General features: G+C 39.2%; 1 protein-coding gene across 1 annotated transcript in view; it reads right to left on the bottom strand.

Annotated features, from left to right (window-relative positions):
• Positions 1-17,426, bottom strand: part of mmp17a (matrix metallopeptidase 17a) — a 107,235-nt gene that overhangs the window by 28,564 nt on the left and 61,245 nt on the right. Inside the window, exon 4 of the mRNA XM_051677433.1 lies at positions 6,252-6,538. Within this exon, the coding sequence (XP_051533393.1) occupies positions 6,252-6,538 (287 nt within the window). The remainder of the gene's footprint in view (positions 1-6,251; positions 6,539-17,426) is intronic.

The following is a 17,426-nucleotide window of genomic DNA, read 5'->3' on the forward strand; positions in this document are numbered from 1 at the left end:
TATAAGCAGAACACAGTTAGTCAAGCTTCTCTGAGCGGGACAGAGGATTAAAACTGTGACATGCTGATTAAGATTAAGACTCAGAATGATCATTGTGTCATTAATGTGGCCTAGGCACCTCCATGTGGGTACCTGCTTCTGCATTAGCATAATGCACTTCGAAGATTTTGGAAAACAGAAGACGCAGGACCTGATGGATTTTTGCTTAGTGAGGAAGAAAAATCAAAATTCTTTCATTATTTATCATCGTTATGTCTTTTTAAAAGACTTTCTTTCCTTCGTGGAACACAAAAGGAGAAGTTTTGAAGAATGTTCACACTGTTCTTTTCCATAGAATGAAAGATTAAGATTAAATTACCATAAAAGTAGTCTATCCAGCATATGCGCCATATTCCAAGTCTTCTGAAGCCTTATAATAGCTTTGTGTGAGGAAAAGGCAAATAATTTAAGTCGTTATTCACTGAAAATCGTTCTCTTTGCCACAGCTCTCAAATCTCATTTGCGTTCAAATATTCAGCGTAAAACATGTCGCAGTAGGTTTGACGTCAGTGTTGTCTTGTGTTAAAAAAAGCTAGTGCAAACCAAAGTAACAGAAAGCAGGTGTCTCGAGATGCATTTTTAAAAATTTAAGTTCTTTTAATTGAGTTCTTTTAAAATGGGTCTCACGTGTCAAATGAGTTACGTGGAAATAAGTTTGAATGCAAGGAAATGAGACTAATATTTGAGATCTACAGCGGAATGTAAGATTAAATTAAATGATGAGTTGAATTTCAGTCTGTTCCTCACATAGTCTATTGTATGCCTTCAGAAGTCTTGGAATATATTGCACAAATCGTATGGATAACTTTTATTTCTGTCATGTTTGGATAGCCCCTGGTCACAACATTGTTCCACAGAAAAAAGAAAGTCAAATGGCAAGGAATGATGTAAGGGTGAGGATGTGATGACACAGTTTTCAGTTTTGGGTATAGGTGTACTTGGCTATAAGGTGTACACACACATTCTGAGGAAGACACACATGACTGATGAGCTGCTTCTGTTTTTACTCTGCACCTGGTATGCAACTGCTGCATTTAATTGCTAGAGGCTGATTTGTTTAGCACAAGCGATTCATCCAGATGAACTTCGTGCTGCTCAGGGTCCAGAGGAGGATGCACGGTGGATGACATATGGATCTGAAGCAATCTGATTAAGACTTTATGCACTGCACAACATCTGGTGCATGGAGTGGCCTAAAGCAGCAAACTGAAGGTGTCTGTCAAAGATCATAGCCAAGTAAATAATTGCAAACCAGTGTTACGGTTTACCCATTTTATATTAGGTGTCTTGAACTACTTTGTACTAACATTAAAATACATACAATACAATGTATTTACTGTGTAACTACATGTTGTTCAGCAAAATTCTCACAAGATTCACATTTGTTTCTACTGAGGTTGAGGTACTGGGGGTAGGGGTTAAGGTTGGGGTAGGGGTAGGGTTAGGTTTAGAGTTAAGTTTAACAAAAAAAAAAACAAACAAACAAAAAAAAAAATGACCACTAATTAATTAAACAAGAAATCACTGAAAAAACTAAACTAAAACTAACAGTCATAGAGTGGGAAACTGATGAAAATTGAAAATGACAATATGAAAATAAAATTGGAATAAAAACTAAAAAATAAATTCAAAACTATAATAATCCTGGTGTAAACTATTTTTAAGACCATCATTTATGTTTCCCTTTTTGCCGACTTAAAAAGATTGCTCCAGTGGAAGCAAATACGCAGTTTTGGCTCATCAGATCGAAATGTCATTAACATCATCAAGGCATAGACATGATTTTGATGATTTCTTAAAATTACCTTCTTTATGAAAGTGAAGAGAGCTCTCTTCTGCAGGGTTTTGAAAAAGCAAGCCAACAACAGTCTAACTAATGACTGGTGGCTCTGAAAATAGACGATAATGGACCAGGATGATTTTTTTTCCTCTTCACTCTCTCCACACACAAACATGTGGACCCACACACACACTCAAAAGAATAGCGAATCGCAGGCTAACGCCAAATTGCAAAAGTTTATCAGAAAAGCACCTGCTTAATGAGCCTTTTGTTTTGGCCACACTAATGAGTCCGCGTTAGTGAGCAGCCAACGGAGGCATAATTAATAAAAGCAATCTGCCCACTGTCATAAAAACACAGACACTCCTCCAGTTACGCTAATCTGACCCATGGGAATGCGGGACGCCCCGGATGCCTCGCAAGGCTGCCTGTAATCTCAGACAGAGCATTTTGGATTCTGTCTTGTCTCAATTAAGAGTGGATTATACTGTACAAACTGCAGAACTTTCTTTCCTCCTTTTGTACTGTTCCCTCAAAGGGAAGGATCTTTGTTGTGTCAGAAACAATATGCTTACGGTTCTCCAGACTGAGCTGGAGGGAGAGAGTTGGAGATGGGGAAAAGGAAAATGCAATTACTCATCCTCTTGTTTGCATGATAAGGGCTGTCTATTTTTAAGCAGATTAAGGTCTGAGAAATGTGCTGAGCCTTTAAGGTTTGCATTTTCCATGTGACCTTACAACTTCCTTGGAGCTATCGGCTGGCTTTCAGACAGTGTATCAAAGGAAGGCTTCAACGTGCAGGGGTAAGAACTAGGACTTAAATCTATGAGCAATTCTCGACCACAGATATGGCATATCAGTAGTGATTGCTTTAAAACTACATAGGAAGCACAGCTTCCCATAAAATGTCATAAATGTGGCAATGACAAATTTAATATATATAGAAATGATCTATATAAATCACATATTATTTGTGTATTTGAATATTTTAGCAAATAAATGTATAAAATATCACACATCAGACATCACTATAGCGATGTACATTTGTGTCAATGGCGCAAATAATCGATGTTCATTGGACGAGGGGCTCTAAACAGGACATTTTGTGTCCCGCCCAAACACTGTTATTCTCTGCACTATTTGCATTGGATCTGCATCTAATTGCTTATTGGACATTTGACTTTCAATGTATTTTTGTCCTGCCTGGAAGCCTGGCTTCTCTATATGATGATTGGACGAGCTCTCAAATGGGTGGGACTTCTCAACAAACAGCTAAGCCATGTGGGATGAGCCACTGTTGTAGAATAGTAGATGCATGCACACCCATGACTGCACATCAATTACGTTCTAAATTTATGTGGCAAACTACTTAACTCTGCTTTGTATTGTGCCAAACAACACCTTTCAATAAAAAGTTTTTCCTCATCTTGTCTCATTTGGGACATGTCCCACTCTGCATTTTAACAACAGTCCATGCCTTTTCATTGCTCTAACGTGTAAATAATGAAAAAGTCCTGCCCACTTGTGGCATATAGTATATATATTATATATATATTTGTAACAATTATGGAAAGGAGGAAGCTGGGACCGGCTTCAAAAAACACGTAGACATTTATTGTTGCACATTTCAGTCACACACAATAATGCCGGTTTTCAGCAGTACACAAAAGGTTTGCTTTTCAGCAACACCACACTGACACGCAGGTACACACAGACAGCTTCACACGTCTCTCTCTCCTGTCTGCCGTTGTCTCTTCTCCTTAAGTACTACTGCCGCCCCTCGCTGGAACGCGAGGCCGGTGTGGCACGCAGGTGAAAGTTATTCGCCACTTATCTTCCCGGCCTCGCTCTGCCCAGACGCCACTCGGCTCCGCCCTGCTCACCACTATATATATATATATATTTATTATCATACTGCCCAGCCCAAAAGGCTTACAGTCGTACGCAGTCAAAAATAAAAACAGCACCTGTATTTGTCTCAGAATATTTCAAATAATCTGAGAACAAAAAAGATAAGACACAAATAACAGGTGAATATATCAGGACATTTTTGGCTGATGCAGAGGTCTTGGGCCAGTTAAAATGACTGGTGATGATGAGTGGAGAGTACTTGGCGACCATATGGGAGGGACAGGTGCAGATGGTGTGTTCATTAGATGGACAGTTAATGAAGTGAAAACATGGAAATGCCCGTGTTATGGTGAAGGGTCAGATGAACACACACAAAGAGGTGGAGGACTTTGCCTTCATCAATACTGAAAGAGGAAGGAGGGGTTGGGATGCTCAGCTGTGTCTGTCAAGTTCATTTAAATAGGAAAGATCATTAGATTAACAGTTAGCATAAAGGGGGTAGGGATATGGTGCAGATCAGTGTTATTATTGATATCGAAAACTTAAACTAAATAAAAAAAAAATTCATTAACTGAAACAAAAAGTACATAATTGGAAAAAAATGAATCTAAGGCCACATCCACACTAATACGTTTTCGTTTGAAAACACATCTTTTTCTCTACGTTTTGGATTTCCGTCCACACTGAGACAGCGTTTTTGACAGCGAAAACTGAGCTTTTCGAAAACGCTCTCCCAAGTGGATCCGTTTGAAAATGCCGTCTTCAAGTTGTAGTGTGGACGATTACATATTTGTTGTCATGTCACGCAGTCATGTGATCAATTCAACTCAAAACAATCAGGATGGCTGCCCATGTTGTAGCAGCATTGTTGTTGTGCCTGCTTTTCATTTTGAAAGCGTTGTTAAAGTTAAATGGTACTTTGTACAACCTTCACATTGCATTCCTTCAAAGGCAACGGGAAGTTTACTCGGAGTTGCTGTCTGGCGACGGAGCATGAGGACAACTGCGTTTCAGACCATACATGGAATGGCGATTTTCTGCATGCGCAAAAAAGTCTTAGTCTTAGTGTGAATGAGCAACTTTTGGAAAACGCTTGTAAACGGCAATGTGGACGGAGAACGTTTTGAAAACACCGTTTTCAAAAGTATCAGGATTAATGTGGACATAGCCTAAACTAAAATACATTTTCATTAATCCAAAACAAGCTAAAATAAAATAAAAATGACCTAAAAAAATGACCAATTAATAGACAATATCCTATAAAATGTGAAACCTTTACAAACCTCTTTTATTAAACATGAAAATGCCAATAGAAAACGATAACACTAGATTAACTTCATTAATCATATTTAAACAATAGTTTAACAACACACATAACTTTGGCAGTCTAAAAAACTAAAATCAAAACAATCATACTGAAATACACTGGAAAAACAAAAACTAAAGTTAACAATCTTAGAGTTGAAACTAACAAAAAATACACTACATTTAAAAGGACAAATTGAAAATAAAATAGAAATAAAAATTAAATAAAACATTTAAAACTTCAATAACCCCGCTGCAGCGGCCTGGAGGACTTTTCCGATTGGTCAGGTACGATGACTAAACTTTCCTGTTATGTCAACGGTCTCAAAGAACACATTATATTGTTTTATTTGATTATATAATTAACTATACACTGTTATGTTAATTTAATGCCTATAAACCTTTCCCAGTGCAAGCCGTTGTCATCCAGACCACTGCATTAGTGAATATGAGCGTGAGGTCCTGTGTCACATGTTACTTCTTTTAACACTGGCAACGATGGACCAGATGGACCACTCACAGTCATTTGTGATTATTGGATAGAGCATTTTATTTAATGATTTTAATAAACCCTGAGATTGCAGGGGTGGAAGTCAATTTTGTCTCAGACACCAATCTTTAAAATAATATATTTAAAAAGCTTAATAGTTTGAGAACAAATGTCTCCAGTAAGATGAAAAACATCTTAAGCAGCCTAATGGAGGACTCAGCTTTTCAGGCTGGTAAACTTCCCCCTAGAGGAAGACACCTTTGCTTCTCATAGGGAACAGTTATTATCCAATTATATTTACCGTCCAATGGCTGAAATAGTAAAAGTGGGTGGTGAAAGGCTCATGATATTCAAGGGGGACTTTACTCACCCCCTTTCTCTATTTCTCCAATCCCTCACATTACACCCATACCTGCCAAAGGCCTATGCAAATAGATGCATGTCTGATAGGGGTCTAATTTGGGAAGACTCAGCTGCTGTCAATGAGCATATGGCCCACAGCCACAAGAGAGGGAAGCTAGGTGGTTTGAACCAATTCCACCAGAGTTTCGGTGGCTGGGCAGGTTTGTGTAACTGGGACCCCACCTGCCCAAAGCTAATTATCACCCTTGTGGCTCTCTGCAAGTGGTTGCACTTCTAACTTGCAAGGAGGTGCATCTTGGAGATGGCTGTATCTGTTGCTTTCAGACAGCAAGTCTGGTGGACTGGCTGAGATACACCACATCAGACGGACATGCCAGAAGACAATTATCAAGGCAGCAAAGACTCAATCATTCACGCACTCACCTGGTGACCTGAATGTCCAGGCTTCATCATCGTCAAAGTGTGTGTCACCAGCTGTGAATCGTTCTCCAGGAAAAAAGGCATGGGCCACTGTGCCACCGGGTCCATCAAAGGGGTAGCCGTCATTGTGGTCCGCTTTGGTAAAGTCAATCTGGATGTCTGCCTCGTTGCCCGCCACCTCATGGAAGTTGAGTGGGGCGATGTCACTCCACACCTTCAGTGCGTAGTACATGAGTGCCCGCACGGTGTCCCGGCTCAGCAGAGCTGACTCCTTTGGAAACGTCCTCACCCTGAATAACCAGTAACAATATAATATATGATTACATTGCTTTAAAATAGACATTGCCTTTCCTATAGGCACTTTTAAAGGTTTAGTTTACCCAGAAATTAAAATTCTGCCATTATTTACACATCCTCATGTTATTTCAAACCCATATTACTTCTGTCGAACATACAGGTGCATCTCAATAAATTAGAATGTCGTGGAAAAGTTCATTTATTTCAGTAATTCAACTCAAATTGTGAAACTCGTGTATTAAATCAATTCAATGCACACAGACTGAAGTAGTTTAAGTCTTTGGTTCTTTTAATTGTGATGATTTTGGCTCACATTTAACAAAAACCCACCAATTCACTATCTCAAAAAATTTGAATACATCATAAGACCAATAAAAAAAAAAATTTTAGTGAATTGTTGGCCTTCTGGAAAGTATGTTCATTTACTGTATATGTACTCAATACTTGGTAGGGGCTCCTTTTGCTTTAATTATGCATGGAGGTGATCAGTTTGTGGCACTGCTGAGGTGGTATGGAAGCCCAGGTTTCTTTGACAGTGGCCTTCAGCTCATCTGCATTTTTTGGTCTCTTGTTTCTCATTTTCCTCTTGACAATACCCCATAGATTCTCTATGGGGTTCAGGTCTGGTGAGTTTGCTGGCCAGTCAAGCACACCAACACCATGGTCATTTAACCAACTTTTGGTGCTTTTGGCAGTGTGGGCAGGTGCCAAATCCTGCTGGAAAATGAAATCAGCATCTTTAAAAAGCTGGTCAGCAGAAGGAAGCATGAAGTGCTCCAAAATTTCTTGGTAAATGGGTGCAGTGACTTTGGTTTTCAAAAAACACAATGGACCAACACCAGCAGATGACATTGCACCCCAAATCATCACAGACTGTGGAAACTTAACACTGGACTTCAAGCAACTTGGGCTATGAGCTTCTCCACCCTTCCTCCAGACTCTAGGACCTTGGTTTCCAAATGAAATACAAAACTTGCTCTCATCTGAAAAGAGGACTTTGGACCACTGGGCAACAGTCCAGTTCTTCTTCTCCTTAGCCCAGGTAAGACGCCTTTGACGTTGTCTGTGGTTCAGGAGTGGCTTAACAAGAGGAATACGACAACTGTAGCCAAATTCCTTGACATGTCTGTGTGTGGTGGCTCTTGATGCCTTGACCCCAGCCTCAGTCCATTCCTTCTGAAGTTCACCCAAATTCTTGAATCGATTTTGCTTGACAATCCTCATAAGGCTGCGGTTCTCTCGGTTGGTTGTGCATCTTTTTCTTCCACACTTTTTCCTTCCACTCAACTTTCTGTTAATATGCTTGGATACAGCACTCTGTGAACAGCCAGCTTCTTTGGCAATGAATGTTTGTGGCTTACCCTCCTTGTGAAGGCTGTCAATGATTGTCTTCTGGACAACTGTCAGATCAGCAGTCTTCCCCATGATTGTGTAGCCTAGTGAACCAAACTGAGAGACCATTTTGAAGGCTCAGGAAACCTTTGCAGGTGTTTTGAGTTGATTAGCTGATTGGCATGTCACCATATTCAAATTTTTTGAGATAGTGAATTGGTGGGTTTTTGTTAAATGTGAGCCAAAATCATCACAATTAAAAGAACCAAAGACTTAAACTACTTCAGTCTGTGTGCATTGAATTTATTTAATACACGAGTTTCACAATTTGAGTTGAATTACTGAAATAAATGAACTTTTCCACGACATTCTAATTTATTGAGATGCACCTGTACAAGGAGATGATAGGCAGAATGTCAGCCTCAGTCACCATTTACCTAGGTCAAGAATTTCAGGGATCTGCTAGAACAAGAGAAAAATCTCCAAACAAACACCTTATCAGAACAAAAACGTCAGTGCATTTGGTCATGATTTTTTAAGGTGAACTAAAAGAAGCCTGTTTGCAGTAAGTATAAATTAGTGTTAACAAACAGCTCCTTTTGGTTCTGCAAAAGAAATAAAGTCACACAGGTTTGGAACAACATGAGGATAAGTAAATAGTGAGAGAATTAACCCTTTAAAGGAATAGTTCACCCAAAAATGAAAATTCTCTCATCATTTACTCACCCTTATGCCATCCCAGATGTGTATGACTGACTTTCTTCAGCAGAACACAAACATAGCTTTTTAGAAGAATATTTCAGCTTTGTAGTTCAGTGGGTGCCAAAATCTTGAAGCTCCAAAAATCTTTTTGGAGTGTCAAAATTTTGGCGCCCATTGACTTGAACTGTGTGGACCAAAAGAGCAAATAATTTTTTCTAAAAATCTTAATTTGTGTTCTGCAAAATAAGGGAAGTCATACACATCTGGGATGGCATGAGGGTGAGTAAATAATGAGAGAAATGTCCTTTTTGGGTCAACTATTCCTTTAAATGTCTTGTTCAAAGGCATAATGGTGCTTAGTGATGGGTTTGAACCTGCAACATTTCAGTTACTAGCCCAATTCTTTTGCAACTGGGCCACACGTTCAACATGAGTACTGTTTCACCATCAGTGCCTTCCTCAAGCATTGGTTTTGTATGTGTTTGAGGCTACATTCGTGCTATACAAACATGTCATTCAGTGCTAAATGATACCTTTTGTGTTTCAAGGTTCATATAGCTTTGCTGTGATAGGGTAATATGAATTATTCTACAAACAATGTAGCACATCTCAGGAAGGATGTTAGCACAAAAAGAGGTCACTTAACTAATTTGAAATGCAGCTATGGGCAGCCTTGACAATGGCAATCAGCTATTGTGCACATCCTGCCTTTCCATTCACATCGGCCCACTGCCATAGAACTGGACTGAATTTACATGATGACCTTGAGCAACCAGAGCTAACACACCATAGGTTGCTATGCTACCAGCACCTAAGTGTCCTAACAACTTCATTGGGAATGTCAGTGCTTTGAGAATGTAATGGAATGCCTTAGCCTGGTGCAAGAGCTGAACAGATACGTGTGTTCTGTACAGAGGGCACACTTCTTACTGGGCACTTACAAAGCAGGCACACAGAAATTAATTTCTCATCGATTTGTCTCTGTACTTGGAAAGAGGGTGCAAATTGCCCTTGGAGGAAGTAATTACCATGATTGTTAGGTGTAGCGGACTTCCAAATCACCCGTACTTGTGTTACTTATTTGTGAACTACCTTAAGTGATAAAGGTATTTTAGTGGGGCCTGGGTAGCTCAGTGGTAAAATACGCTGGCTACCACCCCTGGAGTTCGCTAGTTCGCTAGTTCAAATCCCAGGGCGTGCTGAGTGACTCCAGCCAGGTCTCCTAAGCAACCAAATTGGCCCGGTTGCTAGGGAGGGTAGAGTCACATGGGGTAACCTCCTCATGGTTGCTATAATGTGGTTTGTTCTCAGTGGGGCGCATGGTGAATTGAGCGTGGTTGCCGCGGTGGATGGCATGAAGCCTCCACACACACTATGTCTCCGTGACAACACACTCAACAAGCCATGTGATAAGATGTGCGGATTGACTGTCTCAGACAAGGAGGCAACTGGGATTCGTCCTCCGCCACCCAGACTGAGGCGAATCACTATGCGACCACGAGGACTTAGAGCGCATTGGGAATTGGGCATTCCAAATTGGGAAAAAAAGGGGAAAAATCCCAAAAAAAAAAAAAAGTGATAAAGGTATTTCAGAACCATTGTTTAGTCAAAACCTGTTATTATAGAAATTACTCAAAGTTGCTGTTCACACCAAAGATGTCATTGCACAAAAAACACTAGACATAACGGCATGAATAGAACAGAATGCTTTTTTAAGTTCTTGCACAAGATGCTGAATAAACAGCTAGACAAAGGGCAATGGTCAAAGACGTCATTTTGTGTATGTTTACAAAGGAAACCAATTGAAAAACAGCATGGATGGATGCATAAACACATTAAAGTGAGTAGGCCTATGGCTTATAGAACTGTTTTTGAGTAACCAGACAGCCTGGTGGATGTCTTGCTCTATTTATGCCTGTCTAAACATTTTTGAAATGTTTTAAAAGGATAGTTCAACTAAAAATAGAATTATTATTATTATTATTATTATTATTTACTCACCCTCATATTGTTACAAACCCATATGACTTTTTTTCTACTGTGAAACACAAACGGAGATGTATAAGTCTACATTAAGCCTAGTGTACACTACAGGACTCAAGCTTGTTTCCTTTGATGCTTTGAGTCGGCGACTGATCTGCGACGAGAAGTCACAGATCTAACAATGAACGGTCTTGTTGTGTGCACTCCTGCGGCAGGCCGAGACTAGTCCCAGACGCTATGACAATTTTCAAAACAGCTTGACATCTAGACGTCTTGTTGTCAGGTGTGCACACCGTTTTCACTGACAATCAAGAGACCAACAATGAGCCACAGCCAATTAAATATAGGGAGAGTGCAAGAGGAGGTCAAGGTATTAGGAAACAGAAGACAAAAAATCATTAGTAAATAAAATAAAACATCACCCACATCTCCCTACTCAGTGTTTTTATCATTTTCAGCTGTTTTATTTTTTTTTACCTTTGCAAATGCATAAAAACTGGTGTAAGATGTTCTTTCACGTTTGTTGACATGTTATCAAGAATAAACTGTGTGATAAACTGTCAATAAATTTCATTATCTTAATTTTAAGATGCATTTTTGCCAATCCATTGGAAACGGGATGACGCTAAAGGCAGCTGTAACTTCCGGGTTTTCTCCGGATTTAAAGGGAAATAAGCGTACGATCGGAAAATGTAAAAAAGCAAATGCATGAACATGAACAATATGCACAAATACAATTGTGGCCAAAAATATTGGCACCCTTAAATATGAGCAAAGAAGACTGTGAAAAAAAATCTTTTGATCTTTCATTCAAAAAATTCACAAAAATCTAACCTTTAATTGAAGTAAAACAATTGAAAGAGGGGAAATATCTCATTATTAAATAGATATTTTTCTCCAAAACACGTTGGCCACAATTATTGGCACCCTTAGAAATTCTTATGAGTAAAATATATCTGAAGTATGTTCCCATTCATATTGACATTTTTTTTAGTGCACCTGGGTGACTAGGAACATGAACATGGTTCAGCCATGACTTCCTGTTTCACAGGGGTATAAATATGAGGTAACACACAGACCAAATTCCCTTTAATCATCAATCACAGTGGGTTAGACTAAAGAATATAGTTCTGATGTGCGGCAAAAGGTTGTTGCGCTTCACAAAATGGGAAGTGGCTATAAGAAAATAGCCAAAGCATTGAAAATGCCCATTTCCACCATCACGGCAATAATTAACAAGTTCCAATCAACTGGAGATCTTAAAAATCGGCCTAGAAAAGGACGTGCGTCTATATTGTCTCCACGCACAGTGAGGAGGATGGTTCAAGTGGCCAAAGAATCTCCAAGGATCACAGCTGGAGAACTGCAGAAATTATTTGGGTCTTGGGGTCAGAAAGTCTCAAAGAAAATATTAGATATCACCTACATCACCACAAGTTGTTTGGGAGGGTTTCAAGAAAAAAAAAAACCTCTGCTCTCATTCAACAACAAACTCAAGCATCTTCAGTTTGCCAGACACTACTGGAACTTCAAATGTGACCGGGTTCTATGGTCAGATGAAACAAAAAAAGAGCTTGGCATCACAGACTCTATCAAATACCAACAGATAAAAAAAAAATCAAAACCTGGCTGCCTCTGCCAGAAAGCTTACAATGGGCCCTGGTTGGATCGTCCAGCAAGACAATGATCTAAAACAAACATCAAAATCAACACAAAAATGGTTCACTGACCACAAAATCAAGGTTCTGCCATGGCCATCCCAGTCCCCTGACCTGAACCCCATAGAAAATGTGTGGGGTGCACTGAAGAGGAGAGTCCACCAACATGGACCTCTGAATTTGAAGGATCTGTAGAGATTCTGTATGGAGGAATGTTCTCAGATCCCTTGCCAGGTGTTCTCCAACCTCATTAGGCATTATAAGAGAAGACTCAAAGCTGTTATCTTGGCAAAGGGAGGTTGCAAAAAGTATTGAATAAAAGGGTGCCAATAACTGTGTTTTGGAGAAAAATATTTATTTAATAATGAGATATTTCCCCTGTTTCAATTGTTTTACTTCAATTAAAGGTTAGTTTTTTTTTTTTTTTTTTTTTTTTTAATGAAAGATCACAATGCAGATTTTCTTTTTCACAGCTTTCTTTGCTCATATTCACCAAGGGAGTCAATATTTTTGGCCACCACTGTCTGAGCAGCATGCACATCAGAAGCTAAGTTACAGGTACTGCACTAAAATTCGCACCAGCACAACAAAAAACAAGACTGTGAGTTGCAGAGTGCCGACTGCAAGTCGGGTAGTGGGATAGTGTATGCTTGGCTTTAGTCATCATTCACTTTCATTGTCTGGAATGAAAGATGCCAATAAAAAAGATGAAATGGGGGGGCCTGGGTAGCTCATTGGTAAAGACGCTGGCTACCACCCCTGGAGTTACTAGTTCACTAGTTCAAATCCCAGGGTGTGCTGAGTGACTCCAGCCAGGTCTCCTAAGCGAACAAATTGGCCCGGTTGCTAGGGAGGGTAGAGTCACATGGGGTAACCTCCTCATGGTCGCTATAATGTGGTTCGTTCTCGATGGGGCGCATGGTGAGTTGAGCGAAGTTGCCGCGGTGGATGGCGTGAAGCCTCCACACGTGTTATGTCTCCATGGCAACGCACTCAACAAGCCACATGATAAGATGCATGGTTGACAGTCTCAAACACAGAGGCAGCTGGGATTCGTCCTCCGCCACCTGGATTGAGGGGAATTATTACGTGACCACAAGGACTTAAAAGCACATTGGTAATTGGGCATTCCAAATTGGGTAACAAAAACAAAAAAAAAAAAACAATGAAATGGAAGTTACTGAGGCTGTTATTCTGCTTAACATTCCCTTTTGTGTTCCATGGAAGAAAGTCATACAGGTTTGGAACAACGTGAACATAAGCTAATGACAGAATTTTCATTTTTGGGTGAACTATGCCATTAAGAGGACCCAAAAATCACCACACAAATAGTGTCTGAGAGGGCACAACTTGCTAGATGTTTGTGGGTGTCCCTGCTTTCTCGACAGCTCTTGCCTTTACCAATTAGTCTGTTTAATGCAGTTCATTACCACTGATATTTCTTGTCAGAACAAGTATGCATGCAATAAGTTCCGATCCCCTAACCCAAAGCATATTGACCTACAGTAAGTGATGTCATATGTGACATTTTAGGAAGGGAGGCATAAGGGGTATGAATTTCAGCCTTACTTTTACATCAGTTTTTCCCACAATGTGCCCTCTGGCAGGGTTTCAATAGACCGCCAGTCAAAATCGGCGAATAATCAAGGTTGTTTTTCTCTCTCTCCATCTCGTCTGGCTATTATAGCAGCAGCAGCTAACCTGAAAGCCAGACAAAGTGCCTCTGGAGAGACTGGCCATCCCAGCAGCACATAAATGCTAAAATGTTGAGGCTTAATTTTCACTCGCAATCCCCTCCCTTTGTCTCCATGTGATAGAAGACTGATTAGAAAGGCAAGATAAAAAGGGATGAAAAGAGAAGAAATGGCAAATAGAAATCAGTGGAAGAAGCACAAAAGAATTAATTTCCTCTTTTCCATCCTAATTCTCTCAGTGGATCTGACCCCTGCAGCTCAGTGGCCTGGATTGGACATTTACTGTATAGTGTTAATCTCACATCAGATCAATGTTGCACACTCACAACTAGATGCTGAGAGTGACACATAGCCAGTCTGGGGTTTTAAAAGGGACAGTTCACCCAAAAAATTTAAATTCTGTCATCATTTACTCACCTTCATGTTGTTTCAATCCTGTATCAAACTTACTTTCTTCTGTGGAACACTTAAGCAGATATTAGGCAGAATGACAGCCTCAGTCACCATTCACTTTAATTGTAAGGAAAAAATATGTAATTAAAGTGAATGGTAAGTAAAGAAAACATTCTGCCTAAAATCTCTTTTTGTGTTTCACTGAAGAAGAAAAAGAACAAGAAAAAGTCATACGGGTTTAGAACAACATGAGGGTAAGTAAATTATTACAAATTTTTCATTTAAAGGGACAGTACAACCAAAAATGAAAATTCTGTCACTACTTACTCACCATTCACTTTAACTGCATCTTTTTCCATACAATGAAAGCAAAGTTGACAGGATATTAATCCATAACATTCTGCCTTCTGTCTTTTGTGTTCCATGTAAGAAAGAAAGTCATATGGGTTTGGAAAGACATAAGGGTGAGTTAATGATGACAACATTTTCTTTTTTAGTTGAGCTATCCCTTTAATCACAAAACAATTATGTCCCTCCAGCCTTATCATTTATATGGTTCTTATTTACTCTCTTTAATGAAATAAGCACGAGCCGAAAGGGATGAAAAGAAATCCAACCCTGACGGATTATCGTCATTTCAGTCCTTTGTACATGGATGGGATTATTTGGCTACACTACAGCATAATGATTTACAACCTCCAAGCCGATTGTGTGATAAAATTTGGGCTTGACGCTCAAGCAGACTTAGATTTGATACCGAAATCACACAACAACTCCTTCACACTCTCATTGGGTCTCGCCTGGAGCGTATTCAACTAATGTGAGAGATGTTCCCATTTTCCGGCAGCACAGAAAGCATTAGGAGCGTCAAGGGGTTTGATAGACATAAATGTGATAGGGGGTAACGGAGGGTGGTGAGGAAGAGATGCTTATCATAAAGCCATTTCACTCCGCTCCATGCAAAGTAGCTTGGGAAATCAACCCTAAAGACACAATGTGAGTCTCGGGGAAAAGCACACTGTCTTCAAAGCAATCACTCACAATCGATTTGGGTAATTAATGAGAGTGTTAATGAGCAGGCGGTGGCCTTCAAATCTGTTGAGGGTCCAATGAAGTCATGATGAGGGCCTGTCTTGGCTTGTGACTAATGTTCCATGTAATGTAAACTGATGTAAAACAGCCGGACCGCTGATCCTGCATTCTCATTGGCTGATCAATCATTTATTTATTAGCGTCCACTGAGCGACCATCCTACCATCTAAAGTAACATTACACTTTGTAAAAAAAAAAGCTGGGGGCAACTGTAATATGATGGCTGATATTTTTCTTCTGTTGTCTAAAGTTATGATGCCTTTGAAATTAAACTTGTAAGTGCACTCAGTAATTTTTTCCTTGTTAAATAAGTTTAACTCCTAAATACATGAATTGTAATTTTGCAATATATGTACGAAATCATGACCACTCATATTAAAATGAACTCTCCAGTCATATCAGTATGATATTATTCTACATGGAGAGGGTCCGCGCATGGGGGCTGCAATGTTAGAATCACATGACCAGCCAAATACTACTCGCTTAATCTCAGTAACTGTCCTTTTATTTGACACTTTTACTCATTGATTAAAGTAATCATGGCTGACTGTGAATACTACATTTTTACAATGGCATCTGAAACTGAAAACTATTGATTTTAAATGATGCAGCATCCAAGCCGCTAGGTGTCAGTGCAAGTCCAAGATGACACAAAGACAAAAGTTACTGAGTGCAAGTTTAAAATAAACTTAAACTTCACCAAAATAAATAAATAAATAAATTAATTAAAATCTTTTACTCATCCTTATGTTGTTCCAATCCCATATGACTGTCTTTCCTATGTGAAAACACAAAACGGTAAGTTAAGAATAACAGGCCCCATTCATTTCGATTGCGTCTTTTTCCATACAATGAAATTAAATAGTGACTGAGGCTGTCATTTTGCATCTAATTTTGTGTTCCACAGAGGAAAGAAAGTTTTACAGGTTTAGAACAACATGAAGGTTGTCAGGGTTTTCACCCTTTTTAATCAATGAATTTCCATGATCTTTCCAGCCTTTGTGATTAAAATATCATTTTGATTCAGACAAGGCCCAGATATTCATACGAAATTGAAGAATGAACAGGTATGACATCATTTAGAACAAAATCTTGCCAAAAAGAAAGTGTTTTTGCATTCGTTTCAGTGGTTCGGAACAGCTCGTCTGGGTGAGCTTTTATGAAAACTTCTAACCAGCTGCTAAACACCTTCTTGCTGCCATTGGTCCACATCATCGGTAGGTGTGATCTGAAGCTCCACCTACTACTTTAAGTTTTTTTAGTCAGTGTTCAACATGGAAGACCACATCATGCAATTTTTTGGTTTTGCTTTGTTTAATTAGTCTACTAAAGGAATCAAATCTTCTCAAATACTCTAAAGTGCCGATTCACTCATGTGCCATCTGCAGTGAAAGCCATTCACACATCTGCCTAAAGTAAGATATGCCCATCATAATTCTTTTGTCTTTATTCTGCACATTAACACTTTTATACACTCATCTTTGCAATAGTATCAGTGTCATCATAAATTACAATAACAGAGTGTAATCGGTGCATATTATGGCCGCGTATAGCATGTTAGCGCATTAGCGTCATGAACTAATAATGTAAACAAGACATTTTTTACTGTATCTACAGTATATATTTCTCTAAATCATCATCGAGTGGTTAAAACAGCTTCTTTTACTGACCTCATGTGAATACTACTCATATGAGGCATAAAGTCGGTAGCTATGTTTCCATCAACGTTTTTTTATGCGCATTTTGGGATATTGCATAAAAACTGCTGGATGGAAACACCAAGATGCGAACAAATCTCCAAAATGCGCATAAAAAAATGATATGCTCGCTTGAGGTGGATACATTTTTTATTCAATAACAAGAAATGTGCATAAACTATGATGGAAACACATTTACCTAATAAACTCCTATTGAATTTGTTAGGCATAAAAGATGTGCATCAAAAAGGTAATGTGACTGAAATTACTGGAAGAGAAGGTATATTGACACTTTTAAAAAATATCTTATAGATCCGCACAGTATAGTCA

This window comes from Myxocyprinus asiaticus, chromosome 38 (genome assembly GCF_019703515.2).
Source record: "Myxocyprinus asiaticus isolate MX2 ecotype Aquarium Trade chromosome 38, UBuf_Myxa_2, whole genome shotgun sequence".
Classification (NCBI taxonomy): domain Eukaryota; kingdom Metazoa; phylum Chordata; class Actinopteri; order Cypriniformes; family Catostomidae; genus Myxocyprinus; species Myxocyprinus asiaticus.